General features: G+C 47.9%; 1 protein-coding gene across 4 annotated transcripts in view; it reads left to right on the top strand.

Moving 5' to 3' along the window:
* The window catches only part of FADS1 (fatty acid desaturase 1), a 401,042-nt gene that overhangs the window by 304,777 nt on the left and 76,565 nt on the right, over positions 1-19,700 (top strand). For all 4 annotated transcript variants that reach the window (XM_085648547.1, XM_085648549.1, XM_085648546.1 and 1 more), the window contains 2 exons: positions 7,231-7,327; positions 7,629-7,708. In XM_085648547.1, coding sequence (XP_085504673.1) covers positions 7,231-7,327; positions 7,629-7,708 — 177 coding nt within the window. The remainder of the gene's footprint in view (positions 1-7,230; positions 7,328-7,628; positions 7,709-19,700) is intronic.

Below are 19,700 nucleotides of genomic sequence, written 5' to 3'. Positions count from 1 at the left end.
TCCCTTCGGATCGATGACCCCATGACTGCAAAAAAGTCGGGGGGCGCTTCGACGCCTACCTCCAAGGTGCCGACCAGTTCCAAAGAGCCATCTGCGTTCACCGTGCAACAGGTATCGGCATCGTTGCAACGCATCAGAGAACGGGCAGCCCTCCACTCCACGTCGGGTCCCGACACGCACAAGGCTTCGAAAGCACCCTCGGCGCCGACCAACATCACGTTTGGGTTGCCGCCGTCCACGGCGCCGAGACTGTTCGAGATTCGGACAAGTGTCCGCCAGACACAGTCCCCATCCACTGGACAAACAGATCTCGAGCCTTCACAGCCACAATTTATCGACGCCAACACTGGTAGGTTGATGCTTCGCAAGCGGAAAATCACGCCAGAGAGGAGATTGGACTCCTACAAAATTCCTCTCAAACACAAATTGCCGGCAGGGTCAGAGCCAGTGCTTCATGAACACTTTCAACCCTTCCATCAGGATCCACCGTCCTTTTCTCCTACGCCTTCAGAGGCAGACGCAGGAGAGGACTATGTAGGGGATGATACCACCTACCCTGGGGATATCGATCCTGATGATCACCTGCAAGACCCAGATCAGGCATGGGATGACCCCACAGACCAGGGTACCGCACCAGATACCCATGACACGCAGCTTTATAACATAAAGACATCTCCCACAGAGGACACTGCTGCCTTTAATGCCCTCATAGAACGGGCTGCTGCAAATCATGGAGTAGAACTCCATTCTGACACTGTCGAAGAAGACTTCTTGGTGGACACTTTCGCCTCTTCCGAAAGGACTGTCAAGACTCTGCCCATGTTAAAAGGAGTTCTCAAACCTGCAAAAGACATTTTTAAAGAAACAACCAGGGCACGGGTGCTAAACCCCAGGATTGAAAAAAAATACAAGCCTGCACCCGGAGACCCTATGTACATTAGGGGCCAGTTACCTTTGGACTCCATGGTGGTTGCTAATGCTCGCAAGAGAGCCCACTCACAAACAACAGGTGATGCTCCTCCCCCAGACAAGGAGTCCAAAGTGCTGGAGACATCAGGCAAACGGATTGCAGCGCAAGCAGCAAACATCTGGCGCATTGCCAACACACAGGCACTCCTGGCCCGTTATGATAGGTCCCACTACGACACACTAGAGGCACTACTCCAACATTTGCCAGATGAATATAAAGAGGCAGTGGAGCTCCTCATTAGAGAGGGACAACTCCTTACCAATGCATCCATCAAGTGCGGACTGGATGCAGCCGACACAGCGGCGAGGGCAATCAACACAAGCGTCATGTTGAGACGGCATGCATGGTTAAGAATCTCAGGCTTCAAGCCGGAGATTCAGAACAATATCCTAAATCAACCGGTCAACCCAGACTATTTATTTGGCCCTGAAGTTGACACTACCCTCGAAAAAATAAAAAAAGACACTGACACTGCGAAATCAATGGGGGCTCTGCAAACGCAGCAGTTTCGTAGTGGCTCCTTTCGTCGCCCCGGGAATAGAGGAGCAGCTAGAGGTCAGGGGTCACAGCAGCAGTACACTAAAGGAGGCACACAAAGTACCTACGATAAAACCAACAGAGGTGGATATCGTGGCTCCAGCACCAAGGGCAGAGGACGTGGTTACGGCAACACCAGGTCCTCCCCCAAAAACAAACAGTGACGCCCTCTCCCTGCCCCCGACCACATAACACCTGTCGGGGGGGAGACTCCAACGGTTCCTGTCAGCGTGAAAAACCATCACCACAGACAGGTGGGTCAGGGACATTATCCAGCACGGTTACTGTCTCGAATTAATGTCCACTCCACCCAACATACCGCCAAAGCACCGTCCTATGTCCGTAGAGCACTTGGCATTATTGCAGCAGGAAGTGCTAAGTATGCTGCAAAAAGGTGCAATAGAGGTCGTGCCCGTCAACCAGCAGGGGACAGGGGTGTACTCTCTGTACTTCTTAATCCCAAAAAAGGACGGGTCGCTCAGACCTATACTAGACCTGAGACCCCTCAACCAATACATTCTCTCAGAGAATTTCCATATGCTCATCCTACAGCAGGTTCTCCCGCTACTCAGTCAGGGAGACTTCCTAGCCACACTGGACCTAAAAGATGCGTATTTCCACATACCCATACACCCTTCACACAGGAAATATCTCAGGTTCACTATTCAGGGGCATCACTATCAGTTCAAAGTTCTCCCCTTCGGAGTAACAACAGCACCCAGGGTCTTTACCAAGTGCCTAGCAACAGTGGCGGCACATCTACGAAGACAACACATTCACATCTTCTCTTACCTGGACGACTGGCTTGTTCAGGCAAAGTCAGCCCAGCAATGTGCCAGCCACATGTCCCTCACCATTCACCTTCTTCACAGTCTGGGATTCTCACTAAATTACCCAAAATCACATCTCCAACCCGCACACGTACTACAGTACCTGGGCGCAACCATAAACACTCTGGCAGCCACAGCTCAGCCAAATTTAGTGAGGATCAACAGCATGCAACTGCTGATCTCAAAGTTCAAACCTCAACACTCCCTTCCTGCGCGAGTGTTCATGCAGTTGATAGGCATGATGGCCTCCTGCATTTTCATAGTCCCGCACACAAGACTACATATGCGCCCGCTTCAGGAGTGCTTAGCACGTCAATGGAATCAGGCTCATTGGCAATTAAAAGACCTAGTGTTGGTGAGTGGTCGGGCATACAACTCTCTGCATTGGTGGAATCCACAAAACCTTTGCAAGGGCCGACCGTTCCAAGAGCCTGTTCCACAAATAATACTGACAGCGGACGCCTCTCTCCAGGGTTGGGGAGCTCATGTACTCACTTACACAGTGCAGGGACTATGCACAACGCAACAAAAGAAGATGCACATCAACGTTCTGGAACTGATGGCAATCTTCCTAGCCATAAAGACATTCAAAGTACACTTGCGCAACAAAGTCGTGTTGATCCGGACGGACAACATGACTGCCATGTACTACATACAGAAGCAGGGAGGAACACACTCTCCACAGTTGTCTCATCTGGCTCAGAGCATGTGGAAGTGGGCCATTCAGAGGAACATATTCCTCATGGCGGAACACCTCCCCGGCAAGGACAACCAGATGGCGGATCTGCTCAGCAGACACAGCCACCAGATGCACGAGTGGGAGCTACATCCGTCAGTTCTCCAACCGTACTTCCAACAGTGGGGTCATCCAGAGATAGACCTATTCGCCACAAACGAAAACGCAAAATGCCAAAGCTTTGCCGCCAGGTTCCCACATCCACAGTCACAGGGCAATGCGATATGGATGAACTGGTCCGGCAGATTTGCGTACGCTTTTCCCCCAGCGCCATTAATACCTCTAGTGGCACGCAAACTGCGACAACACTCACTAACACTCATCCTAGTGGCTCCCACATGGGCGCGCCAACCATGGTACACCACCTTTCTAGAACTTTCCGTGGTGCCGCATCAAAGGCTGCGGATCAAACCCGCACTTTTAACGCAGAACCATGGCGAGATTCAGCACCCAGATCCGCAACAGCTGAACCTGGAAATTTGGCTCCTGAAGTCTTAGAGTTTGGCTACCTAAACCTGCCACCTGACTGTATGGATATCATCAAGGAGGCCAGGAGACCCACTACCAGAGCTTGCTATGCGGCTAAATGGAAGAGGTTTGTCATTTACTGCAACAACAATGACATTAACCCGCTGGACGCATCCATTCAAAACATCATCTGTTACCTCCTACACCTATACCGATGCAATCTGGCATACAACTCAATACGTATCCATTTAACCGCGATAGCAGCCTATCTCCAAAACAGGCAGCACCTCTCTTTATTCAGAGTGCCTGCCATCAAAGCCTTCTTGGAGGGACTCAAACGAGTAATTCCCCCAAGACACCCACCGGCACCGGTGTGGAACCTCAATTTGGTCCTCACCAGATTAATGGGTCCACCCTTTGAACATCTCCATTCATGTGAGATTCAGTTCCTCACCTGGAAAGTGTCTTTCCTAGTGGCAATCACTTCGTTAAAAAGAGTTAGTGAACTCCAGGCACTAACCATTCAAGAGCCATTCATACAGGTTCACGCAAACAGGGTTGTACTACGTACCAACCCCAAATTCATGCCCAAAGTCATATCGCAGTTCCACATGAATCAAACTATCGAACTGCCTGTTTTCTTTCAAAATCCACAGAATGTCGCAGAGAGAATGCTCCATACACTAGATGTAAAGAGGGCCCTCGTGTACTATATAGACAGAACTAAGGACTTTAGGAAAACAAAACAACTTTTCGTTGCCTTTTCTCCACAACACAAGGGCAACGCCATTTCCAAAGCAGGTATAGCCAGATGGATCGTTAAATGTATTCAAATTTGCTATCAAAAAGCTAAACGCGCATTAACGATTCCTCCACGAGCCCACTCGAACCGAAAGTTAGGGGCATCCATGGCTTTCCTGGGAAACATTCCTTTACAGGAAATATGTAGAGCAGCCACATGGTCCACTATACATACATTTACCAAACACTACTGTGTAGATTTACACTCAAAACAGCAGGCAGCTGTAGGACAGGCTGTTCTCAAAACTCTTTTTCAGACTGCTGCAGCTGGCACGGGTAGCCGCCGCTAATGGAGGTACTGCTATGTATTCTATGCACAGATATGAATTCAGCAGCCCACATGCCTCGAACTGAATATGCTACTTACCAGTATGCATCTGTTCTTGGCATGTAGGGCTGCTGACATTCATATCGCCCACCCTCCTCCCCGGCGCCTGTAGCGGCTGCAGCACTCAGAATTACTGTATAGCATGGTCATCACTTACTCTATCTACTCCATCACTGCCACAATGGCGAAAAACAATCTAAGGATGGAGAGGATGCCCATGCACACTGTGGTCCAGGGGAGGAGTCACCTATCTCGTGATACTTCGAAGACTCTTTCAGGACAACAATGTGTAATCATCCGGACCCAACACTAGGCGGCGATCTATGCACAGATATGAATGTCAGCAGCCCTACATGCCAAGAACAGATGCATACTGGTAAGTAGCATATTCATTACATCCTCTTGAAGAAATCATCAGCTGATCCCTCAGTTCTGAGTAACTATAGGCCCATTTCGCTCCTCTTCTTCCCAGTGAAGATCCTGGAACGATGTGTAAGCAGAATATTATCTCAATATCTGGAATCTTACTGTCTCCTTGAGGATGAACAATTTGGTTTGCGACCTGGGCATGGTACGGAATCAGTCGCTCTGGACAGTGATTATGCTTGCTTTGTCAGCTGACTTTGACACGGTTGACCACAAAGTCCTTTTGTCCAGATTAGCCTCAATTGGAGTTGGAGGTACAGCGCTAAAGTGGATGGAGTTCTACCTGTCAGACAGGTGTCAGGCTGTTTCCTTACGCCTCTACTGCTCTGAATTGAAAAATCTGCGACAGGGCGTACCATAGGAGCCCTGTCCTGTTCAACCTTCATATGAGGCCACTTGTTACCTTGATAAAGAAGCATGCCATTAGGCTGGTCATCTAAGCCAATGACACTCAGCTGATTTTGTCCCTTAATAGTAATCAAGAGGAGGCAGTAACGACATTTCAGAAATGAATGTTGGATATCGTCAGTTGGATGAATGCAAATTCATTCAAACTAAACGGGGACAAAACAGAATTTCTGTGTTGCTCAGCAAGTAAGATTTCCATGGCTCTCCCCTCTAATTTTTGACCGCTCTCACTTGGAGATGATCTGTCGCAATCAGACACAGTCTGTAACTTAGGGGTCACTATTGATAACAAGTTATCTTCGGAGAACCATGTCACAAAAGTCACAGGCACATGTTTTGCACTTCTACGTAGTCTCAGGAACATGCACCCACTACTCCCTATTGAAGCTAAATTGCTTGTAGTGCGTAGCGTCATACCTAGTAAAGTTGCTACTTGGGGCCCCTGATTGCTTTATAGATATATAGTGTCCTAGTGACAGCAGCCAAACTTGCCTCAAGCAGACCTCGCAGATCATAGGCATCATTGAAGGAATTGCACTGGCTGTCTCTGAAGTAGAGAATCCTCTTTAAAGCCATTTGCATTGTGTTCCAGGCACTGCAGGAAACTGGCCCGGTGCCCCTACAAATAAGACTGAAAGGGCATACCCCGGGGCAACATCTTCACTCCTGCAGATTTAGGGCCACATGTATCATTATCCCAAGTAGCGATTACCTAATTGTGATTTTCTCTGAATCGCAATTAGGTAATCACTAATCCCAATGTATGAAACTGTTTTCAGTTTCACTAGCGATTCTTAATGGGTTGCAAATAGACCTACCTCATGCATATTAATGAGGTAGGTCGCAATTTGCGACCCATTAGGAATCTACACCATCACAGGGATGGTGGCCTGCTGAGGTGAGCAGACCACCATGTCTATGATTTTTTTAGTTTTTAAATGCAACCCGTTTTCCTTAAAGGAAAAAGGGATGCATTTAAAAAGAAAAAATGAAACATTGCAGTTTCATTTTTTAAGAGTAGGCAGTGGTCTGTGGGACCACTGCCTGCTCTTAAAAATGATTTTACAATCATTCACAAAGGGGAAGGGGTCCCTTGTGGACCTCTTCACTTTTGCAAATGGGTTTCCACCTACTTGAAGTAGGTGGTAATATGGGAATGTTTTGCGACTGCATTCACGGTCACAAAACATTCATGCATACCGTTAGGATTCGGTATTTGGAAGGGACGTGTTTGCGATTCGGTAACAGGTTACCGAATCACAAATTAGGCTTTGATGCATCTAAAAAGCATTTTTTACGTTCACAAACGGGCCGATTCTGAAAATCGGCCAGTTTGCGAAGGCAATAATACTTGATGCATGTGCCCCTTAGTCTGTATTAATAAGTTTCGGAAGGCAAGACAAGGGGTCAGGCCTTTTCAGTCAAAGCAGCCCAACTATGGACCAAGCTGCCGCCACCCCTTAGATCTGCAACAGATTTGCTGCAGTTCTGGAAAGCTTTGAAGACCTGGCTTATCCCCAAATAATTCTTGCTCATGTTCTTCCCGATTGTTATATGTTTAGCAGTTTGCACCTGCTCACATGTTTTAGTGCCAGGATGCAAATTTGGTGACAGTTGCGCTTTGTAAATGGTATAAATATAAATAAAAAGTAACTGGTTTATATGCTGCAACGTTGGTTGGGTTCGATAACATAGATTACATACATTGTTTTTCCTCATTGGACAGATTCATTGAGAGCAACTGGTTTGTCTGGGTGACACAAATGAATCACATTCCGATGAACATCGACTATGACCAGAACAAAGACTGGGTCTCTACTCAGGTGAGATTTCAGCAAGGGGAAGGGTTGGAAGTATATTCTGGTATTTAATGGAGAACCGAGACTCAAGAGAGTTGAGAAAACAAAAAATAGCGAATTCATGAGATGGAACTAGAGAAACCCAGTAAATGGGGAAGGAATACGTTTGCTGGACAAGAAGCTCTATGAAGAGGGAGGTTGGATAAACGTGCTTATCGTATGAAGGTCCATGGGGGTAAAAGTTGTGATGAGGAGGGTGATATAGTTTGGCGTCTTGTAGGAAGATTCTGTGGTTTCACTCTAACAGTCTCCTTCTTGATCCAAGCTCCAGGCTACCTGCAACGTTCATCAGTCACTCTTCAATGACTGGTTCAGCGGACACCTCAACTTCCAGATTGAGCACCAGTGAGTATGGATCAATATTGAGGGTGTAGCATACAGCCACCAAAAAAGTGCTTCTGAAAATCCATCTATCCCTTCCCTTTTCTTCGTTTGTCACTTCATTTCCTCGCCATTCTATTTAATGTGCTTATCATACGCTTTGGTTCTACGCATGCAGAGAGCGCTCTGTAGAATAACTTGCAACCTTCCAAGCTACTACAAAAACTTGGTTTAAACCCTGAAATGATTAAGGTAAGGTGTGATAAGACTTCCTTTTACCTGTAGTGTCACAGAAAACAAGCTGCAATGAGACCACTCGGCACCATAGTGTCATACAACTTAAGCACAAATCCTTGAAGGCTGAAAATGTGAACCCCCTCAACAGCTGCATTCTTAATGTGGGATGTACAAACAGAATGCTCTCAAACAAATTTTTCTTTATGCTTGTAGGTGAACGAGCCCCATGGTATGTACCATCTTAGTTCTCTTTTTAAAATGGTGAACGTCTGGTTCATTCATACAAACAGAGGTTTGCCACACAGGGCTTAATTGGTGAAAGAAAGAGTCCTGGTGGCCAAAGCTCTGCTCATAAGCTGAGGCTGGTTCCGTTAATCGTCATCGCATCTCATACCAAGGCTGGTAGCCTTTAGTCCACTGCCAGACACTCTCTGCCCCTTTTCTTGCTCTTGCAGGGTTGTGCTTTGTCTCTTTGTGACGGTGTTGTATTCTTTCTTTTCCTGTCTTTTGTCTCTTGCACTCAGGAAATATCTGATGCGTAAAAATAAGTGCCAAAGTTCAAAAATAAATCTGGTGCCCCCCAGCGGCAACCACCATCTTAAATTAAGCACTAGGTGCCAGCTCGTGTTATACTTTTGCCTGCGATTGAATTCCTTCTAAATACCAAATTCCAGTGGAGAATTGATAGATTCACAACTGGTTGTTACTAAGAGCCTAATTACCAAGATGATAAAATGAGCAAAAGCTGACAAAGAAACACATTTGTTTGAGGCATGGGAGCTGTAGATCACATGCTATGCATAGATCGCCATCTGGTGTTAGGCCCGTACGTTTGCACTTTGTCTTTGTTCGAAGAAGCCTTTTCCAGTCACAAGGTAGGTGACTCCTCCTTTCGGTGATGGTGTGCATGGGCATCAACTCCATTGTTCAATCGTTTTTTTCCGCCACCGGGTTCGGACGTGAATTGCTGTGCTCTGGTTTGACACCGTTCTCGGGTTTCCCTCGGTGCGCACTCCACTACCCTTGACTGTATTGTTTCTCGGACGCGTATTCCTGCCTTCGCATATCGTATCTATTTCAAAACTTTGATCAGAAAACCTTGTGCAAGGCCCTTGTGCCTAGCTGCATAAATCGAATTCACAGTAGATGGAACGGACTCCATTCCAATTCTGCCCCGGGTGTCACTCCAAGTTCTCCCGCACCGATCTTCACGATGTGTGCAACTTGTGTTTATCGCCTGAACACAACGAAGACCACTGCAAAGCCTGCCGATCCTTCCATTGAAAAAAGGACGCTCCGTGTCAGTCGGGCTCGATGTCACGAGATGTATCAACACAAAGACTACAAGGACTCCGCTCCAGACATCTACGGAGAAGATGTTGACCAAGAGTTCTTCGAAGCACATGGAGCCGAGTAAGACGAGGAAGAACAAATCTATGTGTCCGAGGAAGAGTCAGACATCGAGGAAGACATCATACCTGGTCAGCGTACCGCGAGTAAAGATACTCCTCTGCCTCAAAAAGTACCTATTAAAAAGAGTTTCCAATGCCCCGCCTTTAGGTTCGGCACCAAAACAATTAGTAAAGCCTTCCGGCTCGGGACCGGGTTGACCTTCTTCCGGGCCCGAAGCCAAGATTTCTGCACCAAAAGATAAGTCAACTTATCCCTCCAAGACTTTGGCACCGAAACACACTTCAACTCCAAAATCATCGGAGCCGAAACCCTCTGCACCGAAATCCTCTGCTCCGAAAACATCGTCACCAAAATCTTCGATGCCGAAAATTATGGCCCCAAAAGTAAAGACTGTTCCTCCTGCACCCAAGGAGCCTAGTTTGGACGTTCCGCCTGCTAACACGTACCCCAAACAAAAAGAACTGGTTATTAGCCCTAACACAGGACTCCTTTATGCAAAGCTCCCAGGGAAAAGAAAATCAGAATTTGAAGAATCTTACCATATCTCTGTAAAGAAAAGGAGTATAGGGACTAATACTTCTCCTCCACTTCTTCCATCTTCCTCACCTCCTCCACTTATTGACCCTAACCTTCTCATAAAACCCACAAATTCCACTCAGCCACAATCTCCAGCTCAGCAGGATGATGGGGATGGGGAATCTAGATGATGGTGACACGAGTGGATGTACCACAAGATAATGCTCCAGACCGCTGGGCAGATCTATACCCATCTAGATCTTCTCCTCCAGATGATAATGTGGGGTTTACAGAATTGCTTAATAGAGCTGCACAGTATCATGGGGTGCAACTCCATAAGGAGCCTCTTGAGGAAGATTTCCTATTTGAGACAATGAGTGTGTCACAAAAGACAACGCATACACTACCTATGCTCAAAGGTATGTTAAAGCATGCAGACGAGGTGTTCAAAGATACAGTGCGAGCTAGGATTCTCACACCTAAAGTGGACAAAAAATACAAGGCAGCTCCTACAGACCCAATTTTTATCAAAGGTCAGGTTCCACTAGATTCATTGGTGGTATCAAATGCTCAAAAACGAGCAAATTCTCAGTCAACGGGAGACGCTCCGTCTCCTGATAAGGAATCGAAATTAATAGATGCCTCGGGCAAGAGAGTAGCAGCACAAGCAGCCAAACATTGGCGCATAGCTAACACACAGCACTCTTGGCAAGATATGACAGAGCTCATTATGATGAGCTAGAGCAACTGATGCAATATCTGCCTGATGAACATAAATCCAAGGCTCATGACCTCATTGAGGAAGGGAAACTTATGTTCAAGGCATATGAGCTGTAGATTGTATACTTTAGCATAGATCGCCACCTGGTGTCGGGCTCGGATGTTTGCAGTTTGTTTTTGTCGAAGAAGTCTTTGTTAGTCATGAGATAGGTGACTCCTCCTTATGGTGACAGTGTGCATGGGCATCAACTCCATCCCCAGATTGTTTATTCCCGCCATCGGGTACGGATGTGACTTGCTGCGCTCCCGGTCGGTGTCGTTATCGAAACCCCATTCGACACGCAATCACCTACCACTTGACGGTATTGTCTCCAACGCGTTTCCTTTTTTCGACGTGCATCTTCTACAATCGAAAAAACTTCGATAAACCTTGACGCGGGTCCGTTGGGCGTACCAGCGCCGATTCTGACGGAAGTCGATGGAACGGACTCCCTTCAAGAAATGTCCCCAGTGTGGTGCTAAATTCCCACACTTGGACCTACACCCAGTGTGTAATCTCTGCCTCTCTCTCTGGAGCATCGAGAGGATATCTTTAAAGTCTAAGACCATTGGTGATCGTCGGGCTTGACGCCACAAAATGTCCAGAGGAAGCAGCTCCATTCTGGACATCTTCCATCCAGGCCCCAACAGCATTCCGGAACAAGCCCAGGAGGAACAGGTCTCAGTCTCCGAAGCTGATGACTCCGACGTCGAAGATACAGTCACCCCAGCTCAGTGGACCGTGAGTACCGAGACCCCTGCCCCACCCAAGCCCATACCAAAGGCTCCAGTAACACTTTTGCCAAAGCTCCCAGGGAAAAGAAAATCAGAATTTGAAGAATCTTACCATATCTCTGTAAAGAAAAGGAGTATAGGGACTAATACTTCTCCTCCACTTCTTCCATCTTCCTCACCTCCTCCACTTATTGACCCTAACCTTCTCATAAAACCCACAAATTCCACTCAGCCACAATCTCCAGCTCAGCAGGATGATGGGGATGGGGAATCTAGATGATGGTGACACGAGTGGATGTACCACAAGATAATGCTCCAGACCGCTGGGCAGATCTATACCCATCTAGATCTTCTCCTCCAGATGATAATGTGGGGTTTACAGAATTGCTTAATAGAGCTGCACAGTATCATGGGGTGCAACTCCATAAGGAGCCTCTTGAGGAAGATTTCCTATTTGAGACAATGAGTGTGTCACAAAAGACAACGCATACACTACCTATGCTCAAAGGTATGTTAAAGCATGCAGACGAGGTGTTCAAAGATACAGTGCGAGCTAGGATTCTCACACCTAAAGTGGACAAAAAATACAAGGCAGCTCCTACAGACCCAATTTTTATCAAAGGTCAGGTTCCACTAGATTCATTGGTGGTATCAAATGCTCAAAAACGAGCAAATTCTCAGTCAACGGGAGACGCTCCGTCTCCTGATAAGGAATCGAAATTAATAGATGCCTCGGGCAAGAGAGTAGCAGCACAAGCAGCCAAACATTGGCGCATAGCTAACACACAGCACTCTTGGCAAGATATGACAGAGCTCATTATGATGAGCTAGAGCAACTGATGCAATATCTGCCTGATGAACATAAATCCAAGGCTCATGACCTCATTGAGGAAGGGAAACTTATGTTCAAGGCATATGAGCTGTAGATTGTATACTTTAGCATAGATCGCCACCTGGTGTCGGGCTCGGATGTTTGCAGTTTGTTTTTGTCGAAGAAGTCTTTGTTAGTCATGAGATAGGTGACTCCTCCTTATGGTGACAGTGTGCATGGGCATCGACTCCATCCCCAGATTGTTTATTCCCGCCATCGGGTACGGATGTGACTTGCTGCGCTCCCGGTCGGTGTCGTTATCGAAACCCCATTCGACACGCAATCACCTACCACTTGACGGTATTGTCTCCAACGCGTTTCCTTTTTTCGACGTGCATCTTCTACAATCGAAAAAACTTCGATAAACCTTGACGCGGGTCCGTTGGGCGTACCAGCGCCGATTCTGACGGAAGTCGATGGAACGGACTCCCTTCAAGAAATGTCCCCAGTGTGGTGCTAAATTCCCACACTTGGACCTACACCCAGTGTGTAATCTCTGCCTCTCTCTCTGGAGCATCGAGAGGATATCTTTAAAGTCTAAGACCATTGGTGATCGTCGGGCTTGACGCCACAAAATGTCCAGAGGAAGCAGCTCCATTCTGGACATCTTCCATCCAGGCCCCAACAGCATTCCGGAACAAGCCCAGGAGGAACAGGTCTCAGTCTCCGAAGCAGATGACTCCGACGTCGAAGATACAGTCACCCCAGCTCAGTGGACCGTGAGTACCGAGACCCCTGCCCCACCCAAGCCCATACCAAAGGCTCCAGTAACACTTTTGCCACAGGGACCAGGTCCACACACGTCGAACATTTCAGATGCCCCGCCCTCGGGCCTGGCTATGAAAAGCAAAGACACGCCTTCCAGCTTGGGCTCGAGCCAACCACACTCCGGTACAGAAAAACCACCTTCGGCACCGAAGTCCAAGGCCGCCGATATGCCACGCCCTCCTCCATCGGCACCGGAGAGTCCACCGGCGCCGAACAGTTGAAGGACAAACCCTCGGAGCCAAAGCAAAAGGGAAAAACTTTGACACCGAAAATGTCGGAGCCGAAACAATCAAGGGAAAAACCTTCAACGCCTAAACCCCCAAAGCAAAAGACTTCGGAACCGAAACAACCAACACCGAAGTCTTCGGAACCAGAAAAGGCTTCTAAACCGGACACTATACCTATGCCTAAACAGTCTAAGACTCCTCATAGGGAGAAATCTTCGGCACCGAAAAAGAACACCGGCTCCGAAGAACTTTTTGTCCCGGATCCGAACCAGAAAACAATTTATATCCATCCAAAGACTGGTCATATTCTCTCCAAACAACCTACAAAAAGGAAACCGGACCATTTGCAAAATTCACCGGTTCCGGCTAAATGAATAGACATGGATACTAACACCTCCTTCCTCCACATATTGATCCCAATTTACTTATCTCTCCAGTACACTCTCCAGAACATACTTTTCCACTCTCACAACCAGAGGATAGTGATAATGGAGATGGGGACGGATAAGGGGATGATAATATAGGTCCACAAGATAATGATGATCCCCCCACAGGAGCCAAATCCATGGAGGGACTATAATACAGATCCTGACTTAAACAACGACCCGGACCTTTATCCATCTAAGCCATCCCCACCAGACGATAATGTATGTTTTGCCCAACTAATCAATATGGCCGGAACATATCACGGGGTAAAATTACATTCTTATCCTGTAGAGGAGGATTTCCTCTTAGAAACTTTTGCTCAGCCACAAAAATCTTCACACGTCCTACCAATGTTAAAAGGCCTAAATAAACACGCACCAGAGGTGTTTAAGGACCCTGTTAGGGCTAGGTTCTTAACCTCAGGATAGACAAAAAATACAAAGCAGCTCCCAGTGACCCCATATACATTAAGGGTCAGCTTCCTTTAGATTCCTTGGTAGTAGCTAATGCACATAAAAGGGCCAACTCTCAAGGTTCAGGTGACACCCCGCCCCCAGATAAGGAATCCAAATTATTCAGGCAAACGTATGGCGTCTAAAGCTGCAAACTATTGGAAAATAGATAACACACAAGCCCTCTTGGCAAGGTATGATAGGGCCCACTATAATGAGCTGGAGAAGCTCATTCAACATCTACCTGACGAATACAAAGATAAAGCCAATGACCTCATACAGGAAGGCAAAGTGATCACAAATACATCGATCAAATGTGCTCTAAACGTAGCGGACCCAACGTCTTGCGCAGTCAATACTAGCGTAATGTTACGCAGGCATGCCTGGCTCAGGATATCTGGATTTAAACAAGAAGTGCAAAACAGTATCCTTAATCAGCCCTTCGACCAAGAGCACATCTTTGGAGAAGATGAAAAAAGAACACGGAAACTGCTAAGTCAATGGGAGCCTTGCAGTTATCTTCTCCTAGAGGCTCCTTTCGATGCTCCTTTGATAGGGGTGGCTCTAAAGCTAACACACCAGAGCACCCATCCTCATCCTACAAATGCCCCAATCAGAGCTCCTTTTTCAAAGGATACTTTAGGGGAGGTTACAGGGGTAACAACAACAAGGGCAGAGGCCGGGGTAATAACACTCGCAGCTCTGCTACCACCAAGCAGTGACTTCCCTGCGCTTCCCCCGACCATTCCACTCCTGTCAGGGGACGCCTTTCACAGTTTCTACCTGTCTGGAATTCCATCACTACAGACAAGTGGGTAAGACAAATTATCCAGTATGGTTACTGCCTGGAACTCACATCCGGTCCCCCGCACATTCCTCCCAAACGCCATCCAAAGTCTACAGAACATTTGACTCTCCTCAAACAAGAGGTTCTATCTCTTCTACAAAAAAATGCAATAGAACCAGTCCCCTTACCCCATCAGGGCACAGGGGTTTACTCACTCTACTTTCTGATTCCAAGAAAGGACGGCGCTCTCAGGCCTATATTAGACCTCAGATCTCTAAACTTCTACATCCAATCAGACCACTTCCATATGGTCACTCTCCAACAGGTGCTACCATTACTTAAACAAGGCGACTTCCTCTCCACTCTGGATCTAAAGGACGCCTACTTTCATATTCCTATTCATCCCTCTCACAGAAAGTATCTTAGGTTCATGGTGGGCAGACAACATTATCAGTTCAAAGTCCTCCCATTCGAGGTAACCACAGCACCCAGAGTCTTCACCAAATGCCTCGCAGTTGTAGCAGCTCATTTAAGAAGACAACACATCCATGTGTTCCCTTGTCTGGACGATTGGCTCATAAAAGCACTTGTGTGCAGCACACACACAGAATTATCCATTTACGTCACAACTTAGGTTTCACATTAAACCTCGCCAAATCTCACCTTCAACCATCCAACATACAACAGTATCTAGGGCTACTCTAGACACCTCAAAAGCTCTAGCATACCACAATTCAGGCAGGATTCACTCCATGCAAACTCTAATACTACAATTTCGGCCTCAACACTCGTTGCCAGCTCGAGTGTTTATGCAATTAATCGGGATGATGGCTTCTTGCATCCTCATCGTCCCTTATGCAAGACACCAGATGCGTCCCTTGCAAGAATGCTTAGCACATCAGTGGAACCAGGCTCAAGATCAGTTGACAGATCTGGTGTTGGTGGACAGCCGCACACATCGCTCTCTGCAGTGGTGGAATACACAAAAGCTTCCAAAGGGCGGCCGTTCCTCGACCCGGTTCCTCAAATAGTACTAACAACAGACGCATCGCTCACCGGCTGGGGAGCTCATCTACATGGATGGGTTTGTCGCGCTCCAGTTCGGAACCGTTATCGATTCCACTTTTGACACGCAATTCTTCGCCCTTTCGACGGTATTGTCTCGATCGCGAACCCTAATCGTCTCGCATCTCAATCGAAGGCCTCGATTCCGATCGTCGACGAAGGCCTTCGGGCCTACCTGGGCCTTGGCTTCTGGCTCATGGAAAGGACGCCCTTCAAAACCTGTCCTCAATGTGGGTCAAAGTTTCCCCACACCGATCTGCATGAGGTGTGCAACCTCTGCCTTTCACCAGAGCACAAGGCCAGAGACTGTCCAGCATGTGCCTCTTTCCGCTCCAAGAAGACCATTCGGGACCGACGCGCACGAAGAACCATGGCTCACTCGTCCACATCAATCCCCGACGACATCTTCCAAGAGGGCGTCGACATGCCGGAGAGAGAGCGGGTCGAAGAAAGCCTCGTCAGCGCCTCAGAAGTCGATGACTCCGATGTCGAAGAGATCACTCCGGCGCAGCGGGTCCTAAGTACGAACGTCGTCCCCCTCCCTGCACCATCGAAAAAGGCTTTGGTCATACCTTCGCCTTCGGGCTCAGGTGCACACCGAGAGACTGCTTCCCATGCCCTGCACTCGGGCCCGGCAAAGAAGCCTACTAAGCCTTCAGACAACTCGGGCTCGAGTCAGCCTGCCGTCGGTGCCGAAACACAATCACCGGCTCCGAAAAAGAAACCGCCCTCCTCCTCTGTGCCGACAGCTGCTTCCACATCCAAGCACACGGTGCCAAAACCCACAAGCACCGACTCGTCGACACCGAAAAGACATTTGGAGCCAAACAAAAAACCACTCCCGAAGGGTTCGGATTCGGAGCCAAGGAAAGCCTCTGAACTGAAAAAACGACAAGTTCCACAGCCCACAGAGACTGTAAAAACGCACGGTTCTAAACCAAAACAACACAGAACCACTACAGAGTCGGTGCCGATGAAGCCTACGGAACCGAAACGCTCGGCACCGAAAGACCAAACTTCAGCAGAAGAGCTGTTCACACCCGACCCTGCTCAAAAGACTCTCATAAGGGATCCTAAAACTGGTCAATTGACTCTTAGTTCTAGGAAAAGACCACTAGATGCGCTTGCACCGGCTCCACCACCTAAAAAGAGGGACTTTGCCACATCTCCTCTAAGAGTCCCTTCTCCAACTCCTCCTCCACCACCTCCTCCTCCACCACAACATCATTCCCCTACACCATCTCCTACACCAATAGACGATGATGACACCTTGGATGACATAGGGGAGGGTCCGGACGATGTGCCACTAGGGGATCCTAGTCCACCTTCTTCCCCAGACCCCTGGGATGATTATAACACGCCAGATGTCCCTAATGTTCCACGGGATGACATCTACCCCTCCAGGCCTTCCCCTCCAGAGGACACCATGGGCTTTAATCAGCTCCTCCACAGAGCTGCAGATTACCACGAGGTTCACTTGCATACAGACCCCATAGAGCAGGATTTCCTAATGGATACATTTGACACCAATCAAAGGTCCACCTCAATACTACCTATGCCCAAAGAGGTTATTAAGCATGCCCCTGGAATCTTTAAAGATCCTGTTAGGGCTTGAGTTATTAACCCCAGGATCGAGAAAAAATATAAAGCTGCCCCTACTGACTCAGCTTACATTAAAGGCCCAGTACCCTTAGACTTCCTGGTAGTTTCCAATGCTAGGAAAAGGGCCAATTCTCAGACATCAGGTGATGCTGCACCACCCCTCTGGCAAAAGAACAGCCTCACAGGCAGCGAACATATGGTGCATCGCCAACACTCAGGCGCTGTTAGCCAGGTATGATAGGGCACATTATGATTAACTAGAGTCCATAATGCAGCACCTCCCAGATAAATACAAAAACGGGGCCGATGAGCTCATACAGGAGGGTAAGCTTATCACCAACACCTCCATCCATTGCGCTCTCGACGTGGCAGACACCGCCTCCAGAGCAGTAAACACAAGTGTCCTTTTGCGTAGGCATGCCTGGCTACGCATCTCGGGTTTTAAACCTGAAGTTCAAAGTTCCATCCTCAACCAGTCATTTGATCAAGAGCACCTATTTGGCCCAAATGTAGATTCAACTCTTGAAAAGATGAAAAAGGATACGGACAAGCTAAATCAATGGGAGCCTTGCAGTTGCAAGCTCCCAGACGTTCCTTTTGTCGCTCACCTTACAAGGGCACCCCCAGAGGCTACTCCTCAGACAACCCCTCCACCTCTTACAAGGCTCCCACCCAGTCTACGTTTACCAGAGGTTACCAGAGAGGAGGGTACAGAGGCAACAATAACAAGGGCAGAGGCAAGACCAACAACACCCGCTCTGCCTCCACACCTACCCAGTGACTTTCCTCCACTTCCCCCAGACCATTCCACTCCGGTCGGGGGAAGACTACAACAGTTCCTGCCTGTCTGGACCAACATCACTACAGACAGGTGGGTGAGACAAATAGTTCAATCAGATTACTGTCTGGAACTTACCTCTACCCCTCCCCCCACACATACCACCCAAACAGCGACCAATGTCATCAGAACATTTATCTCTGCTAAAGCAGGAGGTGATCTCCATCCTACAAAAGGGTGCAATAGAACCAGTTCCCCTGCACCAACAAAAAAAACAGGAGTTTACTCCCTGTATTTTCTCATACCAAAGAAGGACGGCTCTCTCCGGCCTATTCTAGACCTCAGACCTCTAAACCTGTACATACAATCACACCATTTTCACATGGTTACACTTCAGCAGGTCCTTCCTCTTCTGTCACAAGGTGAATTCCTTGCTACTCTAGATCTCAAGGACGCCTATTTCCATATTCCCATTCACGCAGCTCACAGGAAATATCTAAGGTTTGTAGTGGACGGCCAACACTATCAATTCAAAGTACTCCCCTTCACAACAGCACCACGGGTATTCACCAAGTGCCTAGCGGTAGTGGCAGCCCACTTAAGAAGACAACACATTCACGTCTTCCCATATCTGGACGACTGGCTCATAAAAGCCAGCTCATACAGTCAGTGTGTACATCACACTCACACCACTATCCAACTACTCCACAACTTGGGGTTCACAGTAAACTACGCAAATTCTCATTTACAACCGTCCCACATATAACAATACCTCGGTGCCACAATAGACACCTCAAAAGCATTAGCCTATCCCAACCTGGCCAGGATAGCAAGCATGCAAGCTCTCATAACCAAATTTCAGCCCCAACACTCTCTCCCAGCACGAGTGTTCATGCAGCTAATAGGGATGATGGCCTCTTGCATACTTATAGTACCACATGCAAGACTCCAGATGTGTCCTCTCTGAGAGTGCTTAGCACGCCAATGGAACCAGGCTCAAGGTCAGCTAACAGATCTGGTGTTGGTAGACGGTCACACTCATCGATCTCTGCAATGGTGGAACACCAAGAACCTTTCCAAAGGGCGACCGTTCCTAGAGCCAGTTCCACAGATAGTCATCACAGCGGACGCAACGCTCTCCGGCTGGGGAGCGCATCTATTACATCACACCATGCAAGGCAGGTGGACTCCTCAACAAAAGTTACTCCACATAAACCACCTGGAGCTACTAGCCATTTTCCTAGCCTTGAAGGCTTTCCAATAACAAATATCAGGCAAAGCTGTCTTAGTCCGCACAGACAACATGACAGCCATGTACTCCATACAGAAACAAGGCGGGACACACTCTGCAGCTCTCTCAACTGGCACAGAGCATATGGA

This window comes from Triturus cristatus, chromosome 3_2, assembly GCF_964204655.1.
Source record: "Triturus cristatus chromosome 3_2, aTriCri1.1, whole genome shotgun sequence".
NCBI lineage: Eukaryota > Metazoa > Chordata > Amphibia > Caudata > Salamandridae > Triturus > Triturus cristatus.
The sequence above is the reverse complement of the archived record's forward strand: the minus strand, read 5'-3'. Positions and strand labels throughout refer to the sequence as shown.